This window comes from Argopecten irradians, chromosome 10 (genome assembly GCF_041381155.1).
Source record: "Argopecten irradians isolate NY chromosome 10, Ai_NY, whole genome shotgun sequence".
Lineage (NCBI taxonomy): Eukaryota > Metazoa > Mollusca > Bivalvia > Pectinida > Pectinidae > Argopecten > Argopecten irradians.
In genome coordinates, this window is record NC_091143.1 from 914591 (window position 1) to 931450 (window position 16860).

Consider the following 16860-nt stretch of genomic DNA (forward strand, 5'->3'; position numbering starts at 1 on the left):
CAAGTGAAATAAAATAAAGGTAAATGCCAAGTGAAATAAAAGTAAAGGTAAAAACCAAGTGAAATAAAGCAAAGTTAAATGCCAAGTGAAATTAAGTAAAGGTAAAAACCAAGTGAAATAAAGTAAATTAAATACCAAGAGAAATAAATTAAAGGTAAAAGCCAAGTGAAATAAAGTAAAGGTAAATACCAAGTGAAATAAAGTAAAGGTAAAACACAAGTGAAATAAAGTAACGGTAAAAGTCAAGTGAAATAAGGTAAAGGTAAATGCCAAGTGAAATAAAGTATAGGTAAAAACCAAGTGAAATAAGTAAAGTTAAATGCCAAGTGAAATAAAGTAAAGGTAAATGCCAAGTGAAATAAAGTAAAGGTAAAAACCAAGTGAAATAAAGTAAAGATAAAAAAATGAAATAAAGTAAAGGTAAAAACCAAGTATAATAAAGTAAAGGTTAACGTCAAGTGTTTATTTTGCAGCATGACTGTTGATCGCTTTCAAAATCTTAATGTTAATCGTTCCTGGTTAAAATAACCAATGCACATTTGAAGAGCAGCATATGTATGCGTTATCGCGTGAAATACTAACTCCAAGACCAATACACAGGTGTGACCTAGCTCACGATGTTACACGCGGTTATACTGGACTCAATTTAGGATTTCGATCGGGAAAAAACTGCGTTTCCCCGATAATACTCTCGCCTAATTATACAGGTATATACTCCTCAGTGATAACAAGACCTTCTGTACCGTAGGCGCCAATCAGCTGCCAATACTGTTACATGGACAGCGGCCATCGACAGTGAACAGCGTATGATACAGTGTATACCGAGCCGCCCGCCCCATCTCTCCACCTTCGCTATAGACTGTGTTCCGATACACACAACTACTGCGACTGTTATGTGGCTCAAACCAATTGATGCTATCAGAGACTCGGAAAAGAGGATGGCAATTCTTAATGATTTACTTCAAGTACCGTTTTAACAGTTCTTATTGCTAAAGGTGATACAAACAAGGATACCACACATTTTGTGCTTTTAATCTATTTTTTTTTTTATTTTAGTTACGATGCTGGCAGAAATCAAATTATGAATTCAGATCATTTTAAAACGTCAACGATATCAATCCGATTCGCAAATGATGCTTGGAACGGTTTCACAACCCCAGATTTTGCGGGGCCAAAATTTCAAGATATTTCGAACGTTGGACAAAATACATCTGCGATTTTTAATTATTCTGAAGGCGATGATTTTACAAATATCGCAGGAATGCAGACAACGACAACATCATCACCCCCTGTATTCAACGATGCCTACATGGTCGAAACCATAGTTCTTTCAGCTTTGTTTCTCATTTCTTTTATTGGAAATACAGCTACTTTGATTCAAATGTATCGGATGAGAAAACGTCGCTCGACTATAAACACACTTATCGTGAACTTAGCCATTGCAGACCTAATTGTGGCCTTCTTCTGTATGGCCGCCGAGGCATTTTGGACGGTCACTATTCAGTTTTTGGCGGGAAATGCGATGTGTAAAATTCTGCGGTACATTCAAGTGTTTGGATTTTTGTTATCTACGTATATTACAGTTGTGATAAGCTTAGATCGGTGTTGTGTAATTCTAGACCCTATCAGCAGAAATAAAGCGCCTCAGAGGGTCCGATTTATGATAGGAGTATCTTGGCTCCTAAGTGCCTTGTTTAGTGTTCCGCAGGTAAGTAATATTAACCTTATACACTTTTAATAAAAATAAATTGTAATGTATAACCAATCAAGGAACGAGAAAATTGGTCATAATTTAGTAAAACATTTCATCAAACCTGAAATAACATTTCCGTATGGAATATTGTACCGATGTGAACAACGAGATATTATTTAAGCGTACAAGTGACACGCAAGAAAAATAACATAAATATACATACACGTTGATATAATGATTTTATCAATAAACACATAATACTAAATAATGCTACTCTATACATCTGAAGTCCTACTGTATGGGAAATATAAAGTGATCAAAGAAGAATCAGAGAAAATGTTAAACTAGGTGACATTGTGTTTTATTATCTTGATGTGATTTATGTAAGCCTATATATCAGGCTTTCTTTTAGTTATAATTTTTATTTACATCACACCATTTTTATAAAGTCATATTCTGATATCTGGCGTTAAAAGTTAACTAAATGAAGTCATTGTTTTGAATGACTCACACTCAATGTCGCTTACTAACGGCAATATTGCGCGATGAAAGGCAAATCATTTAAGTTTTTCTTAATTCTACATGACGGGAGATGTATAGTAAATAGTAAAACAGTAGTTCAATGTAAGTGTTTCCATGATTTTCATTTACGTACAGTACATAGTTGGCTGACATTCCATACGGATAGTTTGTTTGTAAGTATAAAGATAGGATTCAAACATATACGAACAATGTACATTGTTGTAAATCTGATCAAATAGACGTGGTCAACAGTCATTGACATAATAATATTATTATAATATTGACGTCATTTCAAGACTTATGCTACATATATCACTCAATGGTAAACAAGCTATGGCTTCAATGATCAGTTTTAGAAAGGTGTATTGGTTATAATGACAATCACTAGTCACGCCCCTGCCATTGTCAATTAATTATTCACCTGATTAAGAGGGAGTGTTTAGTAGGTAGCGACGTAGGCAGTTGTTTTTATTTTTTAGAATTAGATTCACGATTTTTGCCCGTTTAAATAATGACATTTAGACAACAATAGATGATGGGTCATCCTGTTTAATACTGATATCAACCTTTTTGATATGTGACAGCACCAAAATCCCCACAAGGTGATATCAGTCAGATAGTCGGGTTTCCTTTTGTTTCTTTTTTCCTTTTATTTCTTTTTTAAAAAGAAACAATTTTAACTTAAACTGGGATTAGGATATATTGACTGCTGAAATGGAAAAGTCTTTAATGACGTCACACAGAAAAGGGAAATAACTCCGCCATGTCAACCCGCACAGGCAGCGATTAGATTCATTGCATTTGCAGAAATAGAATGTTGAAAGGGATTATGATTACAAATATTCATGGTTGTTATTGGAGGTTTATATGGTTTTCTAAAAATAATACTAACATTTGTATGAATAGTATGCAGTCAATGAAATGTGACTTTTATGATTTTATTTAAATCCGATCTACATTGACAATATAAGGAAGTACATTTTTGTTTATTTCAGATAAAAAATAATGACATGGACATTTAAATATCACATGACTGATTATTAATTTCAATGGCTCTTTATTCCATTTGTAAACGTAAACATATCTTGTTTATTAAATCAAAGTTGAATTAATGAAGCATTATAATACAAACTATTTACTGATGAAAAAAAAGTGTTCTCATAATGACAAAACAGTTATGCAGTGTTCATTTTGATTTTTTTCCATTCTGTACAGCTTCGTCACTATTTATAAGTGATATATGCGAGGGACGTAATTAACATGAAATTATTCGTATTTCGTATTAATGCAAAAAATATAATAATACGTCAATTCTTAACGATTTATGGAAACATAAATATTTTGCTGTACACAAAATGAGGAGCCGGTAGATCGGTTGGTTGATTAGACTTATGTCAGATTTAACATCATATAAGAATTGTCTCCCATGTTTTACAATGTGCTGCATATGTGAATGTGTTATGATCTGTGAGGCGGCTGCGATATATGAAGGCATTGCATCTATAAATGCACATGGAAATTCTACAGTGTTTGTAGTGGGCTGTGTTTGTTTTAGGGGTATTGTGATATCATGTCGTCTCCTTGTCAAATTGGAATAGTTGGCTAAGGTTATCTACTCTGGTGCCTCGAAGTCGAATGATTGCTTAGAATACATTAAACCTCGTCTTATTTACATATGTACATTTTGTATATTAGCATTTATCGTAAGAAATCGAGGTTTTCCATACATATCTTCTTTTTGTTTTGACCAACGAAGCCAGGCTTATATACTGATAAATTGTGAAGCTGGTTTCCGTTTTCCGCTCTGTTGTTCAAATATTTCCCTTGTGCTAGATAATCCATCCGTTAATATATATAGATGTGATGACGTGCGTGCCTGTTCGTAGCATATTTACCAGGGGGGGGATTAATCATTCAAGTAAGGATAAACTATACATCATCGCATATAGAGATTAGCATTGGACATAAAACACATAACACTTAAACCAAAAACATGGAGATTAAAATATCAATCAGACAAAAACGCCATTTTTCAGTTTTTGAGAAAGAGAAAATAAATATGGGTCCATTTAACGAGTGCAAGTGGAATGGGATAATTTGCGTCTTAAGAATTAGCGTTTATTGGTTTATCGATGTCGCCCACCACTCAGGTCTAGGTCAAATGCATGACACGCCATGTGACTACATGTTTATTCAAGACGCATTATTAGCTTCGGACTAGTCAGATTTTTTTTATATGAAAGTAACTATTAAGTAAGATCAAAAGGAAATATTAACTGCAACCAGTTCTTTATACTTATGCTTTCGTGAAAAATTTACGTTAATTTACAAAATGAGTCTTTTAGCATATGATACAACTGATATTTCTTGTGGTTCGTATATGTGTATATTCGGAGTGGACTATAGTGTTTGTTCCCGTCTGTCTGTCTGTCCGGATTTGGTTTCTAGATGGTAACTTCAGAATAAATCGATTGATTTTGATCAAACTTCATATACTGAAAGCATAGCAGTGACACAGCTTTGGGTTTAATTGTGGGTCAAAAGGTCAACTACAAAGATCACTACGACTGACTTTTAGTTGTTTCACAAATTCTTAGTTTCCAGACGATTACCTGAGAACACATCAAGGAATCTGTTCAAACTTCATACATTGGTAATATAAGCGATAAAACAGTTTGAGATGGAATTTGGAGTCAAAAGGTCCACTACAAAGGTTACTGTTACTAAATATAGATTAGAGTTCCTAACCAAAGTAAAATTTTCATGAATACCTCTTACTTGCATTTCTAGTCAAATTAATACAAGAGCATAGGTCTCTAATGATACATGTTACTGAATTATGGTTTTTACAATTTTTCATGTCATAAAGCAGGTAAATTTTCTCTGTATGAGACAGTTGGTCATGATAATAACTTGTCATTTATCAGAAAATGTAATTGATAGCAAAGGACTCTTTTTCTTGCAACACTTGCTGTAAGCCTGTTCTTCTGTCAAAGTTTTCAGTGTTCCGACGTTCCAACAATGTATATTAGAGCGAACTAGTTTTGATATATCTGCTGCACATAGTACTAAAACTCTATGTTTCTAAGTAATACAGTGCTGCATCATACCATAGAAACATTATATCAAACGCTGCCATAATAGGCACTAATGGTGTAGAAATTAGCATTTCAAATTAATTGTTTACTTATCAGTGCATCATTTACACCGTGTGTTTGATAATGGATACATATATAACGTATCATCTTAGATATAAAAGACATGGACTGAGTGTTGGGCGAGTTAAGAGTGGAACAGAAAAGAGGAGAACATTATTTACTTTGAAACACAATGTTTATCATAACCAGAGATAACGTATCATTTTAATAACGTGTGGTTATTACAATAATGTGTTGTAAGTATTATGTTTAGTTGTCTTTTAAGGTAGGCCTTCTCTAGTTATTAACAATTAATCATACAGGAGCGGCCTTCCCCGTGCGTTAGCTATTTGTTGTCTAGTATGTTATAATTAGTGCTGATATTGCTGCTTGTGAATATCGAATAGTACTGTAACAAACCTCCAATTAATTACTGGCCATTTGTTGACGGGTAATACCCCGCCCGCTCCTATGCAACACAAGGTTAATTGTCGACATGTTGGGTATCTTTTAATTAAATATACCATAAAAGATTAGGTAGCTAAGGAAAAATATCATTCATAATGAAAATGGGCATGGAATGGAGGCTTACAATCTCTTTAATATTATTCTATGTAAAACTTACACGCATACATATATACATAGGATGGTAGTGTCGCATATAAAGAATACAAATCCACCATTTAATGTAAATATCCTCTATACAGGGGAAATAAATCATCAGCAAAAACAAGTGTAAAAGATACATCAATACGTAACGGGTAATTATCAGGATTCCAAAGTCTTTCTGTTGGAATGATGAACATAGATCTATAAAATATGTGTTATTAAAATGTAACTTAGGCGGGTAATCATTCAGGGAAGTCTCTTCACTAGTATTACCAAACTTTATCACATCTTAGTCAGCATTCTTGCCATCCGATTCACTAGAACAGATGACAACTCTATTTTTAGATCACCTGGTCATAGGTCATGGTTACCGAAAGGTTTTGTCCTTCGTCGTCCGTAATTCTTTTTGTGAACACGATACCTTGAGTTAATATGCACCGAACTTTGTACTCTGGAACGAATTGGAAGATGTAGTAATTGCCCTTTGCACTAATAATCATAATGCGACCTTGAGGACACACGTAGTAGCTTGGTTATATATATTCACAATGATTAATAAAACTTTAGAGTGGGATGGTGCTTCTAGATTTTTAGGGGGACCGGAAGTCAAAAGTATTCACCAACACCTATATTTGGCCAACATTAGATATTGTTTGATCTGAATCTGAATTCGTATTTAGGAGTATAGACGAATGCTGGACATCATGATACCAAAAAGTCGTTTGCCAAAGAAAAGAGACCTCTGATTGGTCCATATTAGTTATTAGATTTCTGAAAAGATTCTGAATGCTACAAAAAGGTTCTTAATGATCGCAAGTCCAAGATGTTTGCCAGAGCAAGTGATGCATATCCTCGATTTCAATGAAAACTGTACCGTTGGATAGTCAAATATCCAACAGTTCCAATACAGTAAAAGACCATAAAATAAATGTCCATTTTACTGTCGTAAACATTTCACTTACAATGTAAGTAAAATATACAATACTTGTACATGTACGTATAAATAGTGTGTTAGAAAAAAAAACTTTAAAAAAAATCAGTTGATTAATAATTATTCATCCTGTACATGTGTTCTGAAGGATTCTTCAAGCACAATGAATACTTATTACAATTCCAAATATTTTTTTGTGGAGTATCGTTAAATTCAATATGAAGTCACATTCGATTGAAATTTAGAATAATTCAGGTTTTAGTATCCTGAACCAGTTTCCTTTGTGTTTGCATGACACCTCTCCTCTCCAAAATGGGTTTAAAATGTGTCGAATTATATCTAATTTTAGAGGTATCTTTTGCAACTCTTTTTTTTAAGTTGTGTTTCGTTCCCAATCATGAATTGTATTCCAGGAACACGTTTACTCCTTTGGAATTTATAATTCCCTCATTATAAATATCACTGAATATGTGGTATTTCGATGTTAAAATCTTCATTTGATATTCACAAGAGTAAAATTCACGGAAACATTTTGGGATCGTTGTGTGATTATCACTATAAACTGTATGTTAAATCCATTCTGATTCGATGACCATGTAACTGTGATATTGCAAATGGAATGTACGTGTACCTATATATACACCTTACACGTATGTGTTAATTAGACCATAGACTAAACATGATTTACCTGTTTAACCAATTAAAGCTGACAATGCAAGTTAAAAAAAAAACATGCAGAGCAAATTTAAAAAGATATACATTGAAATTTTGTTCTTCGAAAATTGAGACATCCCCTAGTTATGACAGTGTCGTATCAAAGGAAGTGGCAGTCATTTTTCTTTGCTCAGCTTAGTAACCTTCACCGGCCAACCCCAAATATAAAGCACGGGACTTGACACACGTGCGTCATTCTAAACATATCTTGTCTCAGATACACATGTCCCGATATTGCAAATAACAAAGTCAAATTGAAAATAAACACTGCACTCACCTGACAAGGTTTCATAGAAGCAATACATATATGTGTTGTCAGATTGATCCCAAAATATGTCCAATACAAGCTGATAAAACACTTCAATATACACCAGGGTTTAACGTACATCTGTCCTTGATAGTTGTCGCTCGTTCGGGAGGGACAGGTACGTTGTCACGTGTACATGGTCAGTTGAGTACATCGAGTACGATGATGTACGTGGAGATATGCGAACGGATTATTACTTGGATTTCTATTTACTTGTGTTGAAATTTTATTTTGACAAACATCTAAATGACAGCTTAGTGGAGATGACATGATTTCTTGCTAAAAAAAGCCCCATATAATATTACATGTAAGGGCTCTGTTTGTAGGTAATACACAGTGGACTGCTAGGTGTATATGGTCATAAATAAGCGCACGTGTGTCGATTCACGCGCGTTATATAGAAAATAAAACAAAAATGGCTGTCCTCGACAGGGGAATGTCTCATAGACGATTCTTGAAATATAAGTTTATTTATTTTTTGAAAATAATTTTAATTTTAATTTTGAACTTGATTGTCAGCTTCAATTCAACTATCAAACAGTTGGATAGTTGAATCGTTGCAATGCTTGATGGGGTTCAAAAGGGGATGGGAATTTTTAAAGTTGGATAAACCACGAGTTGGTGTATAATACGCCAGAGAAAACGCCCTCGATAGGTGTGTTTTCTCTGGCCTATTCTACACCAACTCGTGGTCTATCGGCTATCGAAGCCAGGTGTGTTTTCTCTGGCCTATTTAACATCAGTTCGAGTTTTATTCTATACATTATAAACCAAATTAAACGTTAACAAACATCAGATTCAGAGTTTATTTGAAGACACAACTACTCTTAACATATTAGGGTAGTCGTATCCAAACCGGGTTACCTATCTGTGGTGTGTCGCGTGTGGTGTGTCACGGGTAACATCCCCTAACCATTCGCTTGGATTAAAACACCTCGAGTGCCACGGTCATGGTTCTGTGGGGGTCAGGATTAAAACACCTCGGGTGTCACGGTCATGGTTCTGTGGGGGGTCAGGATTAAAACACCTCGGTTGTCACGGTCATGGTTCTGTGGGGTCAGGATTAAAACACCTTGGGTGTCACGGTCATGGTTCTGTGGGGTCAGGATTAAAACACCTCGGTTGTCACGGTCATGGTTCTGTGGGGTCAGGATTAAAACACCTCGGGTGTCGCGGTCATGGTTCTGTGGGGGTCAGGATTAAAACACATTGGGTGTCACGGACATGGTTCTGTGGGGTCAGGATTAAAACATTTCGGGTGTCGCGGTCATGGTTCTGTGGGGGTCAGGATTAAAACACCTCGGGTGTCTCGGTCATGCTTCTGTGAGGGTCAGGAGACATCGTTCTTCATCTGGTTGCTTTTTAATATGTATTGATTTAAAAAAAAAAGCACTACAATCTAGCGTTTAAAAGATCGAAAATAATTTGTTCTTATTGGAATATTTTGCAATACAGTCTTTTGCATATACCACATATAAAACCTAATCAAATTCTAAGAGTGAAATACATCAAATTACGAAGAAAGTTGAGATCAATTTCCTTTGTGCTGGCAATAAAGCAGTCTAACTAATACTAGATCCGTGGGTGATTATTTCCCAAAAGAAATCTAGCTTAGCTCGGAACCCCTAATACCATACTATACCGGAATAAAGGCACATACCTATTTTGAATGCTGTCTAGCTGTCAAAGACATATTCTTTAATGGCCGTCAACGTAATGGCGACATGTATAACAATGCTACAATGTGCGTTATAGAAATATAGCCTGTGTGCGCAGACAGGTTATATGGACCGGAAGATAGCCTTAATAAAGTTTACCTTATATATCGTAGATTCTGTTAGCAGCATTCCGTGGCATGTCCCACATGTTGTATGTAATTATGTCTTATATCATGGCGTATATTTTGTTTGTCTGAAGAAGACATCTTAAAGCAGGTCTAAGCCTTGAGAAAAACTAATTTGGACAGGTTTCATTTGGAATCTGTATTTGCGACATTTCTGTAACGATTGGAGCGTATTAACAAAGGCTTTCATCAGAGATTAAACTGCTGTAGGTTTACGTTCAGACACAAGGCTCACACCTAGACAGCAATCGTACTTACGATAACTTATTTAAAGGCATACCAGTTGGTGTTATTAGAATTTCTTCAGAACTAAATCAGTCGTAGACAATTTTCACGACAGTTGTTTGATGACTAACCTTTCCCCATAGTTGTTTCAGCAGAGAATAACGTAGGTACAAGCTATGTCGTGGAGGTATATTCTACCACAAGCTCTTTTTGTTTCCATTAGAGACATTTTAATGAAACTATTGTCTGGTCCCAACGTTTGCTGATTGAATAGATTTTATGCTAGACAAAAGATGGTGTAATGAACATATTGAAGAAGTGGAATTATTTCTAATAAACAAAAATCCAGTTAAGGAATCGGGTTGGTCTTTTCATGTTTCAGTGAGGTAGTACTATAAAAAGCAATTTCATTGTACATGGTGACACAACACCGAATATACCATGTACCACAGCCCGTTAAAACATACAGCATACGGTAACAAATACACATAGGTGGGGGTACAATAAAAGTCAATTACATGGAGACACAACATCGAATATACCATGTACCACAGCCTGTTAAAACATACAGGCATACGGTAACAAATACACATAGGTGGGGGTACAATACAAGTCAATTACATGGAGACACAACATCGAATATACCATGTACCACAGCCTGTTAAAACATACAGGCATACGGTAACAAATACACATAGGTGGGGGTACAATACAAGTCAATTACATGGAGACACAACACCGAATATACCATGTACCACAGCCTGTTAAAACATACAGGCATACGGTAACAAATACACATAGGTGGGGGTACAATACAAGTCAATTACATGGAGACACAACATCGAATATACCATGTACCACAGCCTGTTAAAACATACAGGCATACGGTAACAAATACACATAGGTGGGGGTACAATACAAGTCAATTACATGGAGACACAACATCGAATATACCATGTACCACAGCATGTTAAAACATACAGGCCTACGGTAACAAATACACATAGGTGGAGGGTACAATACAAGTCAATTACATGGAGACACAACATCGAATATACCATGTACCACAGCCTGTTAAAACATACAGGCATACGGTAACTAATACACATAGGTGGGGGTACAATACAAGTCAATTACATGGAGACACAACATCGAATATACCATGTACCACAGCCTGTTAAAACATACAGGCATACGGTAACAAATACACATAGGTGGGGGTACAATAAAAGTCAATTACATGGAGACACAACACCGAATATACCATGTACCACAGCCTGTTAAAACATACAGGCATACGGTAACAAATACACATAGGTGGGGGTACAATAAAAGTCAATTACATGGAGACACAACACCGAATATACCATGTACCACAGCCTGTTAAAACATACAGGCATACGGTAACTAATACACATAGGTGGGGGTACAATAAAAGTCAATTACATGGAGACACAACATCGAATATACCATGTACCACAGCCTGTTAAAACATACAGGCATACGGTAACAAATACACATAGGTGGGGGTACAATAAAAGTCAATTACATGGAGACACAACACCGAATATACCATGTACCACAGCCTGTTAAAACATACAGGCATACGGTAACAAATACACATAGGTGGGGGTACAATAAAAGTCAATTACATGGAGACACAACACCGAATATACCATGTACCACAGCCTGTTAAAACATACAGGCATACGGTAACAAATACACATAGGTGGGGGTACAATAAAAGTCAATTACATGGAGACACAACACCGAATATACCATGTACCACAGCCTGTTAAAACATACAGGCATACGGTAACAAATACACATAGGTGGGGGTACAATAAAAGTCAATTACATGGTGACACAACACCGAATATACCATGTACCACAACCTGTTAAAACATACAGGCATACGGTAACTAATACACATAGGTGGGGGTACAATACAAGTCAATTACATGGAGACACAAGACCGAATATACCACGTACCACAGCCTGTTAAAACATACAGGCATACGGTAACAAATACACATAGGTGGGGGTACAATAAAAGTCAATTACATGGAGACACAAGACCGAATATACCACGTACCACAGCCTGTTAAAACATACAGGCATACGGTAACAAATACACATAGGTGGGGGTACAATAAAAGTCAATTACATGGAGACACAACATCGAATATACCATGTACCACAGCCTGTTAAAACATACAGGCATACGGTAACAAATACACATAGGTGGGGGTACAATAAAAGTCAATTACATGGAGACACAAGACCGAATATACCACGTACCACAGCCTGTTAAAACATACAGGCATACGGTAACAAATACACATAGGTGGGGGTACAATAAAAGTCAATTACATGGAGACACAACACCGAATATACCATGTACCACAAGCCTGTTAAAACATACAGGCATACGGTAACAAATACACATAGGTGGGGGTACAATAAAAGTCAATTACATGGAGACACAACACCGAATATACCATGTACCACAGCCTGTTAAAACATACAGGCATACGGTAACTAATACACATAGGTGGGGGTACAATAAAAGTCAATTACATGGAGACACAACACCGAATATACCATGTACCACAGCCTGTTAAAACATACAGGCATACGGTAACAAATACACATAGGTGGGGGTACAATAAAAGTCAATTACATGGAGACACAACACCGAATATACCATGTACCACAGCCTGTTAAAACATACAGGCATACGGTAACAAATACACATAGGTGGGGGTACAATAAAAGTCAATTACATGGTGACACAACACCGAATATACCATGTACCACAGCCTGTTAAAACATACAGGCATACGGTAACAAATACACATAGGTGGGGGTACAATAAAAGTCAATTACATGGTGACACAACACCGAATATACCATGTACCACAGCCTGTTAAAACATACAGGCATACGGTAACTAATACACATAGGTGGGGGTACAATAAAAGTCAATTACATGGTGACACAACACCGAATATACCATATACCACAGCCTGTTAAAACATACAGGCATACGGTAACTAATACACATAGGTGGGGGTACAATACAAGTCAATTACATGGAGACACAAGACCGAATATACCACGTACCACAGCCTGTTAAAACATACAGGCATACGGTAACAAATACACATAGGTGGGGGTACAATAAAAGTCAATTACATGGAGACACAAGACCGAATATACCATGTACCACAGCCTGTTAAAACATACAGGCATACGGTAACAAATACACATAGGTGGGGGTACAATAAAAGTCAATTACATGGAGACACAACACCGAATATACCATGTACCACAGCCTGTTAAAACATACAGGCATACGGTAACTAATACACATAGGTGGGGGTACAATAAAAGTCAATTACATGGTGACACAACACCGAATATACCATATAACACAGCCTGTTAAAACATACAGGCATACGGTAACTTATACACATAGGTGGGGGTACAATAAAAGTCAATTACATGGTGACACAACACCGAATATACCATATACCACAGCCTGTTAAAACATACAGGCATACGGTAACTAATACACATAGGTGGGGGTACAATAAAAGTCAATTACATGGTGACACAACACCGAATATACCATGTACCACAGCCTGTTAAAACATACAGGCATACGGTAACTTATACACATAGGTGGGGGTACAATAAAAGTCAATTACATGGAGACACAACACCGAATATACCATGTACCACAGCCTGTTAAAACATACAGGCATACGGTAACAAATACACATAGGTGGGGGTACAATAAAAGTCAATTACATGGTGACACAACACCGAATATACCATGTACCACAGCCTGTTAAAACATACAGGCATACGGTAACTAATACACATAGGTGGGGGTACAATAAAAGTCAATTACATGGAGACACAAGACCGAATATACCACGTACCACAGCCTGTTAAAACATACAGGCATACGGTAACAAATACACATAGGTGGGGGGTACAATACAAGTCAATTACATGGAGACACAAGACCGAATATACCACGTACCACAGCCTGTTAAAACATACAGGCATACGGTAACAAATACACATAGGTGGGGGTACAATAAAAGTCAATTACATGGAGACACAACATCGTATATACCATGTACCACAGCCTGTTAAAACATACCGTAATATAATACATACAGTGGCGTACTTAATGACCAACCCTGGATGTTAATGTAATAAACCCGTCCAAACCAACGTCCGGAAATAAACCCATGTTTCCCTGTTTTATAAGGTATAAATTAATATCAAAGCAAATCATTAAACCCCGCCTTTGTGCTCTTAGTCAATAATTGGTAATATTCAAGGATGATTGATAACGATCATGTAGAAGATCATCAAGCAGATACATTCCCTTCCATGTCTCTCATTTTGTGATTCCATTACTACACATACACAGTAGACATATGTTTTGGAAAGAACGTATTACTTTAACACACCTGTGTGAACTAACACATAATTACTTGAAGAATTTAATGTATGGTTATTTGGAGGAATTATCGGTGTCTCGACAGAATCGCTATACTAATTACCTAATGACGATCCTTATAATATCTTATACCAGTCAGTAACTCTCACGAAGATAATACCAGTCAGTAACTCTCACGACGATAACACCAGTCAGTAACTCACGACGACGTCATAATACCAGTCAGTAACTCTCACGACGATAATACCAGTCAGTAACTCTCACGACGATAATACCAGTCAGTAACTCTCACGACGATAATACCAGTCAGTAACTCTCACGACGATAATACCAGTCAGTAACTCTCACGAAGATAATACCAGTCAGTAACTCTCACGACGATAATACCAGTCAGTAACTCTCACGACGATAATACCAGTCAGTAACTCTCACGACGATAATACCAGTCAGTAACTCTCACGACGATAATACCAGTCAGTAACTCTCACGACGATAATACCAGTCAGTAACTCTCACGACGATAATACCAGTCAGTAACTCTCACGACGATAATACCAGTCAGTAACTCTCACGACGATAATACCAGTCAGTAACTCTCACGACGATAATACCAGTCAGTAACTCTCACGACGATAACACCAGTCAGTAACTCTCACGACGATAATACCAGTCAGTAACTCTCACGACGATAATACCAGTCAGTAACTCTCACGACGATAATACCAGTCAGTAACTCTCACGACGATAATACCAGTCAGTAACTCTCACGACGATAATACCAGTCAGTAATTCTTACGACGATAATACCAGTCAGTAACTCTCACGACGATAACACCAGTGAGTAACTCTCACGAAGATTATACCAGTGAGTAACTCTCACGAAGATTATACCAGTCAGTAACTCTCACGAAGATAATACCAGTCAGTAACTCTCACGACGACAATACCAGTCAGTAACTCTCACGACGATAGTACCAGTCAGTAATTCTTACGACGATAATACCAGTCAGTAACTCTCACGACGATAACACCAGTGAGTAACTCTCACGAAGATTATACCAGTGAGTAACTCTCACGAAGATTATACCAGTCAGTAACTCTCACGAAGATAATACCAGTCAGTAACTCTCACGACGACAATACCAGTCAGTAACTCTCACGACGATAACACCAGTCAGTAACTCTCACGACGATAACACCAGTCAGTAACTCTCACGAAGATAATACCAGTCAGTAACTCTCACGACGATAATACCAGTCAGTAACTCTCACGACGATAACACCAGTGAGTAACTCTCACGACGATAATACCAGTGAGTAACTCTCACGAAGGTAATACCAGTCAGTAACTCTCACGACGACAATACCAGTCAGTAACTCTCACGACGATAACACCAGTCAGTAACTCTCACGACGATAACACCAGTCAGTAACTCTCACGAAGATAATACCAGTCAGTAACTCTCACGACGATAATACCAGTCAGTAAATCTCACGAAGATAATACCAGTCAGTAACTCTCACGACGATAACACCAGTCAGTAACTCTCACGAAGATAATACCAGTCAGTAACTCTCATGACGATTATACCTTTCAGTAATTCTCACAACGATAATACCAGTCAGTAATCACGACGAAACACCAGTCAGTAACTCTCACGACGATAATACCACAACTCTCACAGATAATACCAGTCAGTAACTCTCATGACGATATTACCAGTAGTAACTCTCACGACGATAATACCAGTCAGTCAGTAACTCTCACGAAGATAAAACCAGTGAGTAACTCTCACGACGACAATACCAGTCAGTAACTCTCACGACAGATAATACCACCAGTGAGATCAGTAATCTCCTACATCAGACTTCACGAGAAAACCAGTGAGTAACTCTCACGAACGATAATACCAGTCAGTAACTCTCACGACGATAATACCAGTCAGTAACTCTCACGAAGATAATACCAGTCAGTAACTCTCACGACGAAATAATACCAGTCAGTAACTCTCACGAAGATAATACCAGTCAGTAACTCTCACGACGATAATACCAGTCAGTAACTCTCACGACGATAATACCAGTCAGTAACTCTCACGACGATAATACCAGTCAGTAACTCTCACGAAGATAATACCAGTCAGTAACTCTCACGAAGATAATACCAGTCAGTAACTCTCACGAAGATAATACCAGTCAGTAACTCTCACGACGATAATACCAGTCAGTAACTCTCACGAAGATAATACCAGTCAGTAACTCTCACGAAGATAATACCAGTCAGTAACTCTCACGAAGATAATACCAGTCAGTAACTCTCTCACGAAGATAATACCAGTCAGTAACTCTCACGAAGATAATACCAGTCAGTAACTCTCACGAAGATAATACCAGTC

At 37.0% G+C, this 16860-nt stretch overlaps 1 protein-coding gene across 7 annotated transcripts in view; it reads left to right on the forward strand.

The window, feature by feature from the left end:
* The first annotated feature begins 540 nt into the window (after positions 1-540).
* Positions 541-16860, forward strand: part of LOC138332864 (gonadotropin-releasing hormone receptor-like) — a 134004-nt gene continuing 117684 nt past the window's right edge. For 3 of the 7 annotated variants that reach the window (XM_069280834.1, XM_069280836.1, XM_069280835.1), the window contains exon 1: positions 544-1708. In XM_069280834.1, coding sequence (XP_069136935.1) covers positions 1082-1708 — 627 coding nt within the window. In that variant the 5' untranslated portion in view covers positions 544-1081. Of the gene's footprint in view, positions 1709-2316; positions 2389-16860 lie in introns of those variants that run through there. The other 4 variants (XM_069280832.1, XM_069280833.1, XM_069280831.1 and 1 more) reach the window with 3 other exon arrangements.